Below are 15,620 nucleotides of genomic sequence, written 5' to 3'. Positions count from 1 at the left end.
ATGGTCATCTGTATTATTACTTTTAAAATAATAAATGGATCTTTATTTTAAGATTCAGTTTATACAAGAGGGCACCATTTAACATCTCAAACAGAGTTATGTTTTTCATTCATTCTTTTCTTTAGCTTTTGGGAAGGTCAAGTTAGTACTTGGGCTAGGTGCCAGATTGAGAGTCCTGGAGAAGAAAATCCTCTGATTCTCTAGAGAACAGGTATGACATGGGCTATGGCAGTGACAGCTTCTCCACATTGCTCAATGAATATGTTCCTACTTTGATCTGGAGGTACTATCTGTGTAGGCGAGAGGATAGTTCAGTCACTGTTCCCTTTCAGTCCTTGGTCTTGGTGTTGAGATTGCTGATGAGGGTGCTAATTGTTGTGATGTGGATAAATGTCCCTTGGGAACTGGACTTAGATCAGCAAACCAATTTCACATAGGATGATTTTTGGGTCACTATCAGTCTTGGCTGCATTAGGAACCAGTGCTATAGCAGGGAAAGACTATTTTCCATTACCTGGCCCCTGAGCCACTTGGTCTTTCAATAATCTTTGTGGCATGGAGCCCTGTGCATTAGGGATATTGTAAGCATAGCAAAGTATGTACATTCTGCTCAGTGTATCCCACCTGATGGTGAATAAATGGGTTCCCACCCTTCCCCCTAAAGGGGTCCTGGCCCCTGCCTAGGGCTCCTAGGCACTAGCATAATACAAATCATCACCATTATCCAGAGGCTCAGAATCAGTTTGTGACAGTGAAGTTGCATGTTTCCATTTGTATAGACACCATTTCCAGAAGCTTGTTACCTAACTTACTTGTCAAGCAGAGCCCTGTGGTAGCTAAGATGTTCCCCTAGTTATGATGCAAGCTAACCCTCCTGCTAGAAGACTGATGGCATTGGATGTCTGAGGAAAGGGAAGCACCTGCCTCCTCATACTTGTAGCAATGGTCTCCCTGTGATCCGTGCACCGTGCCGTGCCTTGCCTGGAGCATCTCTCACTGGAATGGGATCTGCAAGTGCTGTGAAGGGCTTCCATACTGGGGGAGTGTGTGAATACGAAGATCCTGTCGGGATATTGGAGTAACCATCAGGACAGTCCAACTTTCTAATGCTAGCAACAGGCTTAGGCTCTTTTTACACACTTTTATTGCTCATATTGTTCTAGGGAAGTGTTATAGGACTGATACATTCTCATTTTTATTTGGGAGCCTAATTACATCAATATGCCTCTCTTTACTTTTCCATAGCTTTAAAAAGAATAAAAATATTACATAATTTCAAAGAAAGATGCATATTTACTTTTTACTAAACTGGGTTAATCCTTTAGCTGAAATATTGTATAGAATGTATACCACAGAGAGTAAAATTAAAAGAATTGCCGAATACAAGGGAAGTAAGACAGACTATGCACACATCAAGTTTGGGGGATATTATTATTTATTTTATTATTGTACTGTAGAGAAGTCTAAACTAAAATCCTTGGTCCAAACACTCCTGAATCTCAGAGAAGTTATGATCTCAATCTGAATTTTGCATCGCAGATCCATCTTTAATTTATAGCTGAATCTTTAGGATAAATATTGTCTTTTGACATTGTCTTTTTATTTTCTTTTGCAATCCAAATATCTTCTGACTCTAATAAACAGTAGAAGAAATGTCCAAAAATCTGAAGATATGTTTCTTATTGATATTAATGAATCATGCAGGGACTGCAAGTGGTCGGAAGTCTGATAAAGGTAAGATCAGAAATCTTGTGTGGAGGAGAGAGTGTTTTGTGTATTGAAAATGCTATATGTAGTAAAATAGATTAAGTACAATTGAGAAATATGGAATCTGTTTCTCTGCTGGCATAACTCCATGAGTCATACTAGTTGAGAATTTGGCCAAATAAATAAATAAATGTTTTGTTTAAAAGCAATGACCTTTCATTAAGCAACTTTTATTAGCACTATACATCTGCTGTAGGTACATTTGATCAAAGCAGCTTTTCTTTAAATTAGCTTACTTAAGATGCATTTATTTTATGTTTATACTTTCTTATTTTAAAAGGCTGTTGAATCAAATTTTGGTAATTGGATAATCTCTTACAGATTTGCCTCCATTATTACAAAAAGCTGCGGTTAGTATTTTTATTTTATCCATCTTCCAAAATTCTGTAATATAATCTAAAAATGTTTGTGTTATTACATGTATTTGTTGTTTATGCCCTTTAGGAGGAAGTAATAGCTGGAAAATATCTGCATGGTAATGTATAGAACTGTCCCTACCTATGTGTTGAAAACATTTTCAAATATCATGCAACATATTAATTCTTTTTGTTTTATTTTCTTGTTTAGCTTTCCTTGATATACTCCATTTTCAGGGGTAATGTATGACATCCTGTACTGTAGATTGTATATGTGTATGTACTAAAATAGAACATTATGGATAAAAAGTGTAATCAAAGGATATATATTTAGTGTTCACTAACATTAATGTATTATGTACAGAAAATATACTATTAGCTCTATGACCTGCATTATTACAGGCTCTGTGTACAGAATTCTAAACGACCAAATCATTGAATAGGTGCATCTAGTTGTTATGATTCAGAACTACAATTAAAATTGTTAATTCCTCTTAACAAGTATAAAACAATTTCTCATACCAAAACAGAAATATACATGGAATAAGGCTGGGAATAAATACATGCTACATTACTATATTTCAAAAACTTTTTGATAGTTATCTTTGTTCATTTTTTTCCACTGTAATCATGGGTTTAAGTGTAAATCTGTTTTGGCAAAAAGATTAACTAAATCCTTGCATCACTGTCTTATTAGTAATAGTGCTTGTTTGTCGTATTTATTTTTTCTTGTAAGCAAAAGTAGTTTATTATTTTACCTGTATTTTACCTTTTTTTTTTTTCCTGCTGTAGCACTAATGTATGGACAACAGATATGCCTAAAAAAATCATGGCATATTTCCATGCTCAGAATGTTATATTTACTATTAGCAGCTTACAGGTTAGTACCCTTTTAAGAGCCAAAACTTTCTTAGTAAAGAGAGAGGGAGAAAATATTAAGAAAACTAGCGTCTGTTGTCTAAGTTGTAGAGTTAAATTATAGAGTTGACCAATAAGTCCGTATAATACTGCAGGGCAGTATTAAATTGAGGATAGAGTACTTTGCTTTATAGCCTTCAGAAGTTTGCAAAGAACTAAGACACAAATAATAAAGAAAAGGGTCCTTTTGCTCCTCTTTCGGAAGCAAGGCAGGGCCTGAATGTTTGCACTGTAGGCTTGCATGCGCTGTTTGGTATGACAGGTTTCAGAGTAGCAGCCGTGTTAGTCTGTATTCGCAAAAAGAAAAGGAGTACTTGTGGCACCTTAGAGACTAACAAATTTATTAGAGCATAAGCTTTCGTGAGCTACAGCTCACTTCATCGGATGCACGAAAGCTTATGCTCTAATAAATTTGTTAGTCTCTAAGGTGCCACAAGTACTCCTTTTCTTTTTGCGAATACAGACTAACACGGCTGCTACTCTGAAACTTAACAAATTTATTAGAGCATAAGCTTTCGTGCATCCGATGAAGTGAGCTGTAGCTCACGAAAGCTTATGCTCTAATAAATTTGTTAGTCTCTAAGGTGCCACAAGTACTCCTTTTCTGTTTGGTATGGTAACTGCTAGCCAAGTAACTTAGCCACACTATGTTTCTCCATAAAACAGATGATTTCCCTACCCATACTTCAGGCCTGGCTGTGCTTTGCATTACTTCTAAGGAATGTGGGACGCTAGATTTCCTACAAAACTCTCTCTCCTTTCAAGACTTCACTGAACTCTGTTTTGTTTAAAAAAAACAAACAAACAAAAAAAACTTCTTGTGGCAGCATAAGTAGTGCAAGAAGTACACACCATTCGTTATCCACAGTCATTACAAATGATGGTGGCCAAGTTCAGACTTGGAGCAACGTCATCAGCATCAGTGGAGCTGCACCCTTTACACCAGATCTGAATTTGGCCCCCCGTATAATAAAAAACATCTAATGTCCAATTTGCATTCTTAACCTTCTCAAAAAGCCCATGGCCATTCAGAAGCACATGAATCAGTGTCCCATGACTCCATTTCATCATCATAGCTCTTCCAAAACTATAGAGATTTACATTAAGGTTTTGCTTTTAATTTTAGTTTTTTAGGCTTTCATGGAGCGCTATGATATAAGTTTAAAGTAGTCTTAGATGACTGTGAATAGTCACAGGCATAAGGGTTATTGATTTTAAGTAGAAATAAAAGGATATGAATTAAAGTAGAAATAAAAATTACAAAAAGGATTTAATGCGTAAGGTAATCATCAGTGTAGGGAGCATTTAGAGATCCTGAGCTGATGTCAATAGAGCTATATAGATTTACATCAGATGAAGTTCTGGTTAAAGTTGTATCTGGAGTTAGGCCTTCAGCTGATTATACTGATATTAAATATTTAGGAATCTATTCTAGGAATTATTAGTGAATCAATTGGCTAACTGTGAAGCAGTTTGTACATATTGGGTATGAAGGATACAGTATTTTAAGGATTTATATTGCACACAGAGCCAGCTGTATTCCAATAACAGGTACAGGAAAAGTGGCTTTAGTAATATTCAGTCATAATATATCATTAGCAACTGAAAAGATAATCATGTCACTCATATTGCTCTGTTTATAAGGAAGGCTTCTCCCATCTGTTTCTAATTATTTTAAAATCCATTTATACTGATTAGCTTCATTAACACTTCCAAGCAGTGTAGTCAGCCTTAGAGATTGCAAATACCTTCTGCTCCAGGAAGTCTAAGCATGGTAAAATGTATTTTGTTTGAAATGCGGATCCTTTTCCACCCTAAGCAAAGAAAACAACAACAAAAATTACAACTTCAAACTAGTTTTGAAATAGTCTTGTTGGAATTCAGTGTAGTATTAATTCTTACTCCAGTCCAGGGAAGAGTAAAGGTGAGATGCCAGTGCTAATCATACTTATAATGAGTACTTGTGGCACCTTAGAGACTAACAAATTTATTAGAGCATAAGCTTTCGTGAGCTACAGCTCACTTCATCGGATGCATTTGGTGGAAAAAACAGAGTAGAGATTTATATACACACACACAGAGAACATGTGTGTATATAAATCTCTACTCTGTTTTTTCCACCAAATGCATCCGATGAAGTGAGCTGTAGCTCACGAAAGCTTATGCTCTAATAAATTTGTTAGTCTCTAAGGTGCCACAAGTACTCCTTTTCTTTTTGAGAATACAGACTAACACGGCTGCTACTCTGATACTTATAATGGTTTCTCTTAATGTTATCTGTTCCCTCGGAGTTCCAAAACAGATAGGACTTTGTACACTAGTAGTGGGGTGTGATGTGGCTCATTGACTGAGGACGTGGCATGTACTTTCCCTCCCATCCGGTTGCATGTTTCTTTTGGTTTTGCATTATTATTATTAATAGTGCTCAGTATTCTTAATCTTCAAAATGATTTAAGGGATTAATCATCGCAGCCCATTGTAAAGTAGATAAGTATTTATTATTGCCTTTTTTTTTTTTTTTTTAACAAATGGAGAAACTGAGGCATAGATGTAAAATGACTTACCCACTGCCATAGAGGGAGTCATTGTCGGAGCCAGGATTAGAATTTGTGAGTTCCTACCCTTTCAGCCTGGAGCATTTAAATAGATAGTTTCCAGGAGTAAAAGATTAAGGGAGGGGATGTGGGTGTGTGTATATGTATATTATTATTCCCCTCCTGTCTGCAGATGTCTATAAAAAACTACCTGGAGAACCTTTTATACCAGCCCAAACAGCTGCTGTCAGATTTTCAACAGATTAATCATCAGCAGTTTCAAACTGCAGTGAAATATCTCTTCAGGAGCAAAAAGAACCGTTTTGTAAGTCACTGTGCACTCATTGTGTGAAAAGTAAGAGCTGCCTTTTGATGTTTAAATAGAAATGGAAAGAAGGCCAGACTGTGGGGGTTTTTGTGAATGTTTCACACTGTAACACAGCAGACATGGATTAGATTCCCAGGTGTGGTGTTTTACATTCCTTGTTGATTGGGTGTGGGAATATGAGAACAGTGCACTAAACAATTATGTAGGGGACAGAGCACTCTCTTCTACCAATATAGGACCTGATACTGTAATTTGATCCATGCATCAGACCTTTACGCCCACACAGAGTCATGTTGAAATCAGTGGGGTTTCACATGGGCATTAGTGGTCCACCCACATGTATAATTTTGCAGGACTAGGGCCATTACATGGTGTTTATGGATAGGGAAGAGAGGGTCTTCCGTGATGGGAGGAAAGGCCTACAACATGGGGGAGAGCAAACCAGGAGAAATGGAGGATGCTCCCCTGGAGACATGTGATGAGTGCCCAAATAATACAAGACTTCAGTGTATTGTAGAATCTGTTTTATTCAGACTGAGACGGTTGCGATTCAGATCGCATTGTCAGAGTGCACAGGTAAGTGCCTAGAACACTTTGGGAGCTATGTAAATAATACTAATCAGATCTGCAAATGGCATTTTCTCACATGGTGTTCACAGGTACCTCCAGGACTGATCACGATGCCAAATCACCATCCCTAGAACTAGCACTGAAACATCAATCCTGAAAGTGCTGTCTTTGAACCACAGACATTTAAGTTGGGAAGTGACCTATTAGTTCTAGTCCATCCCTCTATCAATATGTTTTTAAGTGTTTGTCCAGTCTTCTGAAGGACGTATGTTTGGGTAGGCATTGCAAGAAATATGGCATGTGGAAAAGGTCCTTTCTGGGGGGCGGGGGGTGGGGGGAAGGTGATTATCTATCTGCATGCATACATACATACATACTTTATGCACAGGTTGCCACAAATCTTCACATTTTCCCTTGTATCCAGGCGAATGCTCTGTAATCTCCAGCCATTAGTAGCCTTTTTCTGCTTTTCACTTTGCTTGAGATATTCAAGCTGATTTTTGGCCCATAGGAGAAAAGAATAATCTCCAGTAATGCAATCAGACACAGTATTTTATTGCTGCTCTATTTCGAAATAGTGGAATATTGTGTCAACACTTCTTTTTCTCAGGCCTCAAATTAAAAATATATTAAATTAATGATGAAAGTAAATATATTCTCTTAACTCTTGGATACCTGCAGGAATTGGGAAATATTGTTATTGATCTGGACAGGATTAGGGAGAGAATTTTCCAAAGCCCAGGAGGAAATAGGACCTTGTTCCTTGTTACATTGGAGAAATGCTTTCCAGCTTTGAGCTCTATGGAATGTGTGGATATACTAAGCCAAGTTCTGCGAGTGTCGTCGGTGAGCTATCTCCAACCTGATGTCATTAGAAGCCTCCCTAAAGATCTTCCACAAGACACTTTCAGAAACTTGTAAGCCATTTATTTCCCAATGAAAACAATCATTTCTATCGTCTTCTGATTAAATATACTTTTTTTAAAAAAAGAATTTGATATGGTGGCTCTATACTGGCATCAAGATACAATTTCTATTTAGTTTTCATTCATTCTGATGCTATAAAAGCATGTTTGCTAATCTATACCATTAAAAAAAATTCCACTTATCAGTTAATTTGCATGTGCCATTTTATCATTTAGATCAGCTGTATTCAAGGACCTCTATGACAAGACAACAGCAAATGCACAAAGAACTCTGTATGATTGGATGAAGCAGATTCTGCAAAAATCCTGTATCATCAATGGTATGTTGAACATTAAAAGGAGGACTTGCTTATCTCTCTGGAAACATGGCCAGGAAAGGGTTCATCTTTCCTAGTGAACTTTTTTCCTCATTATGAATAGTGCTGTGTTAAGGGCAGCCCTCTTAAATACTGTACATATCTCCAGCATACAATAAACATATGTCCTTTGCTAGAACTGCACTGCAGATAAAATTATAAAATATGCTTATTCTTAAAAGTGAACTCCATCCTTGTGCAAAGGGCCATACACAAGGACTGTGTGCCTCTTTGGTCCTGTTTCTAAGGCTTATATGGGATTTAAGTGGTGTATTATCCTAGTGCAGGTTCTCTGCACAGAGGTGAAGTTCACTGTGGTACCCTGTTTAGACTTGGAAAATAGGTGATCTTTGAAAATGTTAGCTACCATGTTTTTAAACACAACAGGAGGCTATGAGGGTTCTACCATTGGGGCACTGGCTTATTCAGAGAAATTACAAAATTAAAAGCAAAGTAAAATAAATGTACCTCCTTCCCAATTTTATATGCCTTTCGCAGCTGTTTATCTCCTGTGGATGAGGTGCTTATTCCAGGGCCCAACAGTACAGCACACATTCCACTAGGGGGCACCAAAGTAACAGCAACAAGACATCAGGGAAGGTGCTTACACCTCATTAACCCCGTTAGCAGCCCTTTAGTAGTAATAGTTCAGGTGACCAGATGTCCCGATTTTAAAGGGACCGTCCTGATTTTTGGGTCTTTTTCTTATATAGGCTCCTATTACCTACTTCCCCCCCCCCCCCCATCCCAATTTTTCACATTTGCTGTCTGGTCACCTGAGTAATAGTAGCAATTTGCTCTTCCAGGGTTTGATCCTCTTCCCATTGAAATCAATGGCAAAATGCCCAGTGACTTCAGTGGAGTATGATCAAGCTCCTGTGCAATCTAAAGATATCAGAGTAATCTGTAAATACTGATAATGAATGAGCCTCGGACACCCCTGAGAAGTAGGTAGGTATTAACACCAGGGGTGAAAGTACCTTAAAGGACTTACTGGTATGCAAGGTGGCTGGACTCCTGGGGAAGATGGGGTGGTGGCTCTGGGCCCCCAGAAGGGGCAGAGCCTCAGGCGGAAGGAGCTCTGCGCTGCTCAGGGCTCTCTCCGATGCCATGGTAGCGGTGGTGGTGGCTGGGAGAAATTTAAAGGGCCCAAGGCTCCGGCCGCTGCCAGGAGCCTTGGGCCCTTTTAAATCACCGGGCCCCGGGGCAACTGCCCCCCCCCGGTTGGTGGCCCTGCCAGTACAGTGCTAATAGCACTGCCGTGGCAGCGCTTTAACGTCAGCTGTGTACCAGCCCATACCGGCAGCCTCTTTCTTACACTGTACTGGCTTACTTTCACCTCTGATTAGCACCATTTTACAGATTGAGAAAAGGAGGTATATTACTTGCCCACAGCAAATCTGAGCCAGAGTTGTCAAGAGTCTAGATCTTCTGACTTCCAGATTTGTGCATTAGGTACAGACACATCCTCCCTTAATTAACAAGCGAATATACAGCCAAGAAGTAACTGAAAGTTACAGTGCTCCAGCTAAGAGTTCTAGCATTGGCAAATGGTCTTGGTTGTCATGGTCTCTTGCTTGCTCCCATGACCATTATGGATTAGGAACAGTATGAAGACAACGGGAAGCACAGAGCTTTCACACCCCTCTGCAGTATCCCCTCCTTCCACTGCAACTCAGCAATGCAAGAATCTTGAAACATACCGCATATCTGTGTTATGTAGTAGGCTGCCTTCCTAACATTTTTGCTAGTTTTTGTTACAGTTATTTCCTCATTTGTATATTTGTTGTGCCTGTGGAATGGCAGAGAGCTATTTCATAATAGCATGTCTTCCTGCCCAGTTGTGGCAAGGTCATAGGATCAACATGGGATGACATGTTGTTTTAATGTTTCAGAAACATCTCTCTAGACTAGAGATTTGGTTCTAAGTAACTCAGCTAATTCTCATTTCTTTCCAATTAAAAATACCAACCTCTCAAAAGATGAAGAACTGCGGTGGCTTTTACAAAAACAGATGCTCATGTGTTTTATATTTTCTGCCTGCTTTTTAAAGAACAAAAAAAAGGTTCCAAGGACCCTAAACTCCAGTGTTGCCAAAATCAAGTTTCCTCTTCTATTAAACGCTGCAGTCAGGATCTTAACATTGTGAAAATTCCTTCCCCCTCTCTTTCCTCTTCTCTCTCTCCCTTCCTGTCTCTTAATGTGCTTGGTCATGGGAGATAGTATGGTTTAATGATGAAAGCAAGGGACTGGACACAAGGATTTTGGAGTCTATTCTGAACTCTTTCACCATATCAACCATCATAAGGCAGTCACTTAAGAGCTGTTTTTTTTTTTTTCAAAAATGCCCACTAATTTTGGATGCCTCAGTTTGAGAAATCTGTGGCCTGATTTTTCAGAGATGTTGAAAATTTCCTCAAGTGTATTCATGACTATTAATAGAAATCAACTAGAGTTGTGGGTGATCAGTATCTCTGCAGATCAGGCCCCAGAGATGTCAAGCTGAGCATGCAAATATTGAGACACCCAAAATTCATAGCCACTTTTAGAAAATTTAAGCCTTAGCTACTCTGTGCTTCAGTTTTTCCAGTTGTTAAATGGGGATAATTATTTCCCAGGGCTGTTGTGATTGTTTATTTGTAAAACATTTTGAGGTCCTTGGATTGTGCTATATTAATGCAAATGATTGTTCTTCTTATAATACAATATTGTATTTCTTCAGCCTTTATCCTAATTTATGGCAGTACTAAATATTTTTTACTTTCTTTGAGGTTAATATCAGTTCAGTTAACAATGAGAGTGTTCTGTATAGTCATAACATATAATCAGTCATTTAAAGGGTTGTCAGGTTAATAATATACAGCTATAAAGTGCTTTACCTATGTTACCAAATAACACATCTGCTTATTAAAACTGAATTTCAGAAAAACTGAACTGCTACTTCAGACTGCTTTTTACTTTTTCCATTTTGTTCAGTTTAGGCAGTACAGACAGATGAGTCATTTTTGCTTTCTGATTCTCATTATTAGCACAAAGCTGCAATAGATGGGTGCACAAACCCCAGCGGAAAGTTTTAAAAGCAAACAAAGCTGATTTATTGACATTTAAAATATTAGTGAATACGCTTCTATTATTAGCATTTGTAAAATGTTGGTTATAACTCATCTCCTCTCCACCATTTATGGATTTAAACTATCTGACATTGTCCATTTTTTAAAAGCAGGACCACTACTTTTAGAGATCCTTTGATTATCCACCAATGAAGATGTATAGAGTATAATGTTTGTGTAATCACAATGACATTCTTTACATTTGAATGAGTATTTTTGTATAAAACAGAGTTAAATGATTCATCCCCTTGGATCAGTGCAGAAAATCTATGGATTTTGGGAAGATATATGGTCCATCTTCCATTAGAAGAAATTATGAAAATTAGTCTGAATGAAGTAAGTAGAAAAATATGTTTGAATGTATCAGTTATCCAATGATGTGATGCACAGCTAGAATGATCACAGGCACAAACTTAAAAATGAAAGATTAATGTGTATTAAAATTACTTAGTTGCAAACTAAATCCAAATGTTCAGTTGATCATTTGTTAATGAACCACTCCACTGCCTCTTTTAAAATTGAAAAATGTACAACATAAGTGCTTAATAAGATGCGTATGCTTGTCGTTGTCTCTTTCCCACAATCTATCTGCATCAAAACTTCCATGAGATGCACCGGGAGCTCTTCAGATGAGGCAGGATCAGGCCCATATTAGATTGCAAATTATTTAGATGTGATATAGAACTACTGGTCTTTGCCTTCTTAAACTTTGTATTATCCAAATTGCTCTTTGTGCCATCTGTGTAATCTGAATGGAGGCAGATGATTGTATATAGTATCAAACATGTATATTAATGTCTTTAATTTGTATAGATTCCTGATAATATGCTTTTATTTGTACTAATTAGATGAGACTATTCATAAGCTATGATAATGCAACAAAGCAGCTGGATACAGTGTATGACATCACACCAGAACTCGCGCAAGCTTTTCTAGAAAGAATAAACGCATCGGGATTTGATCTGAGAAACACTTCAACTATCTACAGGCAAGCAAGACTTACTTTAATTTTTAGCTGTCTTTGTAAATGCTTTTCTGGAGCAAAGTGGAGCGAAGGGAATGGAGAGACTGGATGCCGCATGGGATTGTTAGAACATCATAGTCTTTTGCTTCTAGGTTGCTGGTTGAAAACTGCCACTGGTTAGTAATAACCAAGAGTTGTTGCCCTCTAATGAATTTTTGAAGGTAGTTCTAAAATAACCTGATGGTCTTACTCCAGCTTCCTTGTGGACAGGTGTGCATGTTATTAGTTTCAGAGTAGCAGCCGTGTTAGTTTGTATTCGCAAAAAGAAAAAGAGTACTTGTGGCACCTTAGAGACTAACAAATTTATTAGAGCATAAGCTTTCGTGAGCTACAGCTCACTTCATCCGATGAAGTGAGCTGTAGCTCACGAAAGCTTATGCTCTAATAAATTTGTTAGTCTCTAAGGTGCCACAAGTACTCATGTTATTAGTAGCACCAAAGAATCAGGGTTCCATTGTGCTAGGCATCATCATCATATATAAAATAACATAAGATATTCCCTGCCTGAGAGAGTTTGCAATCTATATGTCGGGCATAATTTCACAGGTGGATAAAACACTCAAAAAAGGTGTGTATGTGGGGGGGGGAGATTAGGAGGATGAAGTTACAATAAAATAAGTTTTTACCAGAAAAGAAGACTCAGCTAGCCACCTGCCTAACCATTGCCTGATGGCATTGATCTGTAGGCATTATGGCAGAATAGACTTTGAGGAGGGAATCACGCATGACACTAGCCGCCACCACCACCACCACAAGTGTCATTAATTGATACCCACATTACCAGTTGCAGCAGAGAGGCCAAGGAGGAAATAGGTTAAAAGAATGCTCTAGCCTCCCCACTTTAGTGGGCCCTCAGAGGCATAGGTGCTGACTCTGTGGGTGCTCCAAAAAAATAGTGGGTGCTCAGCACCCACCAGCAGCCCTGCAGACCAGCTCCTACCCCACACCCCCCAGCACCTCCTGCCTGCCTTGGATTAGCGGCATGCAGGAGGCGCTGGGGAGGAGTGAGGGTGGGGCGCGCTTGGGGGAGGGGGTAGTGGAGAGACGGGGCAGGAGTGGGAGCTTGGGGGAACGGTGGAGCAGGGGTGGAGCACCCTACAGCAACTCATAAAGACAGCCTGTGCCCTCAGTATAGCAGTGAGTCACATTTGCATGCCTTGTTGACCGACTTGTGACTATTCTGTGGGTAAACAGAGGACCTCCATCTTCAGGGCTGTCAAACCAGCACTAAACTCACTTCAACAATAATAGCAATAAGAAAGAAAACGAACCTTTCTCTTGAATACTCAGTGTAAACCACCTGCAAGAACATTTTGTTCCTTTACATTTATATTACATTTTGTCATATAAATGATCCTAGTTAGTCCCAAAACACCACTATCTGGCGTTGTTTGCAGCCCCCTGAGGCATTTCCTTGGACTTTTCAAATTTATAAAGAATAGTTTTTATGGCTCCTATTCTTTTCTCGTTACACCAGTGGAGCTCTATCCACTTCAGTGAAGTTATCCTGAATTACACTGGTGGTAAGTGAGAGGAGAACGAGGCCCACCATGTATATTTCTGTGTCAAGAATGAGGGAAAAAAACCTCACAAATGGTTTTACTACCCATACCAGGTGCCAACTTCTTACAAACTGGAGGAATGTCTTGCTCCAAAGTCCTTAATATATTCTGTTTTTACAACACCCTTATTTTGTTTTACACATTTTAACTCTATTAGTAATTTAAAATGCTCTTTTAAGAAGTAGCATTATTTATTGCTGCTAATCCCAAGGGAGATTAGGAGCCTTTGGTGGCTATGCAGTAATGCAGCAGATGGTAACTGTTACAGAAGTGCAGTTATAGATACTTTGTTGTTTTTCCTGTTAATCTGATAATGATGTCCCATGACTTCTGTTGGGCCACTAAAACAGTGGGTTGTTACATTGCTAAACAATTTGCTGTTGAGGAACTAGAGGAAGTAAAAACTGTCTGAACCCATCTACGCTACAGACTTTTACCAAGTTTGTGACTAGGGTGCAGCATAGGTAGCAGCTGGTTCAGTTCATGTCCATAAACCACATAGTTTAGACACCAATCCTGGTGGGCCTATGTTTTGCGTATTGATCCTGTCTGTGAGCAAGGCTGTCGCATGAATGTCAAGCTGTAACTGAACTCTCCTGTGGTTCCAGCCCTCTGTAAATGGGATTGCTAACAGGTTGGAAGATTAAATATAGGGTCACGGTCAATATTGTAGCCTTTTTTGTTCATTTGATGTCTAATCATTGATTATAAATGCAGTAGAAGCAGAAAATGCTCATCAGAGAGAGCTGATATTTTACCATTACTATGATATGACCATCAGGTCAATTGTGTTCATGTGGCTGATGCACAATGGTCCTGTCAACCTGACAGCTGAAATCATGCATTCAACAAATGCCACTGGAAAAGGCTGTTCATAGCATGTTTTTCCTAACAGCGTGGACAGATTTTTTTTCCTTCTATATTATGAAACTCTGCTATAAATTTAATCAGAAGGGTGCTGAGTGAAATAGTCTGTAGGGAAGCTTTGTAAAACAGTTAAGAAAAATATCCCTCTTTATCACAGTTACAGAAAACATACCACATCCCTGCTTGCAGTAACTGTGTTTGAACTTTGTGTTCTTAACATAGTTTCAGTTACTGGGTCGACTAAGCCAGAAGGATATTAGGCATGTAATCCTCAGCAATACACACAATTGTGTGCTCTGCCCATGCTAGGAAACAAAGGCATGTTTGACATAGCATGTCAAATATCCTCTGCCTCTAAAAATGGTTGTCTTGTGAGGGTAAATAGTGCAACAGAGCATTGTAAATGGCTACAGTCATTCTGTTGGGTATCAAATGGATTTTCTTACAACTGCTGTTGAACAAATCTACGTCCAGTGGGGCAGCCATGTAACTCTGGCTGTGTGGTGGATAGGGAGCTATGCTAGATGTGAAACATGGTAGATTTTTATTTATTTAGATTTAAAATTTATAAAATAAAACTATCCAAGACTCTAGTTGCCCAGCACATTAATTAATTATACAATACAGTGAAATCCCAGCAGCATTAAATTAATAATTCCAACAGGAACTCAGCCTGTCAGGCACCTACAGAGACTCCTGTCCACCCCTTCATCCTTTCTGAAGTGGGGATTATACCCAAAATCCTTCCAAAGGGAGCAGATTCCAAAAGGGGAGTCCTTCAACTGAGAGAATCCTGCTACAACGTATTGAGTCATTAACCTAAGTTCTGACAGCAAGCGTTTCCCGACTTATTTTAACAGAGTACAAGAGGGTGTAGGTCTCAGACCATTCAGAGCTATAAAGATTGTAATTCAAGGTGTTGGTGACAACTAGAAGTGATCAAGAAGCTAGTTAAAGACTTTGAGCACAGGAGCTGCATTCATGTATCTGCAGTTAGCTAACTCATTTCTGGTCTCCCATACAGGTTAGGCTTGTTGGTTTGTTTTTATGATAATATGGAACAAATGGATGCCATTGTGGCACAGGTTTTACTTCATCAAATGATGAAATGCAATCAACTGAGAGGCTTCCAGGCTGATGTTTATAAGGTGCGTATTTGTTCACTCTTGCATGAACTATCCCAGCTAATATGTTTCCCACCCTCCCCTTGCTAGGATAAATTTCATCTTTAGAATCCAACAAGAAAAGAGTGACAAATCACTGACCTCCAAGAAATACATAGAAAAGTACTTGAATAAATAA

At 38.7% G+C, this 15,620-nt stretch overlaps 1 protein-coding gene across 1 annotated transcript in view; it reads left to right on the top strand.

Annotated features, from left to right (window-relative positions):
• The window catches only part of OTOA (otoancorin), a 61,929-nt gene that overhangs the window by 1,911 nt on the left and 44,398 nt on the right, over positions 1-15,620 (top strand). The window contains exons 2-13 of the mRNA XM_043494541.1: positions 126-211; positions 1,645-1,734; positions 2,089-2,117; positions 2,212-2,242; positions 2,335-2,362; positions 2,916-3,003; positions 5,769-5,900; positions 7,155-7,390; positions 7,616-7,719; positions 11,095-11,201; positions 11,714-11,853; positions 15,343-15,466. Of these exons, the coding sequence (XP_043350476.1) occupies positions 1,653-1,734; positions 2,089-2,117; positions 2,212-2,242; positions 2,335-2,362; positions 2,916-3,003; positions 5,769-5,900; positions 7,155-7,390; positions 7,616-7,719; positions 11,095-11,201; positions 11,714-11,853; positions 15,343-15,466 (1,101 nt within the window). The 5' untranslated portion in view covers positions 126-211; positions 1,645-1,652. The remainder of the gene's footprint in view (positions 1-125; positions 212-1,644; positions 1,735-2,088; positions 2,118-2,211; positions 2,243-2,334; positions 2,363-2,915; positions 3,004-5,768; positions 5,901-7,154; positions 7,391-7,615; positions 7,720-11,094; positions 11,202-11,713; positions 11,854-15,342; positions 15,467-15,620) is intronic.

This window comes from Dermochelys coriacea, chromosome 10, assembly GCF_009764565.3.
Source record: "Dermochelys coriacea isolate rDerCor1 chromosome 10, rDerCor1.pri.v4, whole genome shotgun sequence".
In the NCBI taxonomy this organism is placed as follows: domain Eukaryota; kingdom Metazoa; phylum Chordata; order Testudines; family Dermochelyidae; genus Dermochelys; species Dermochelys coriacea.
This window is presented reverse-complemented; position numbering and strand designations above follow the sequence as displayed.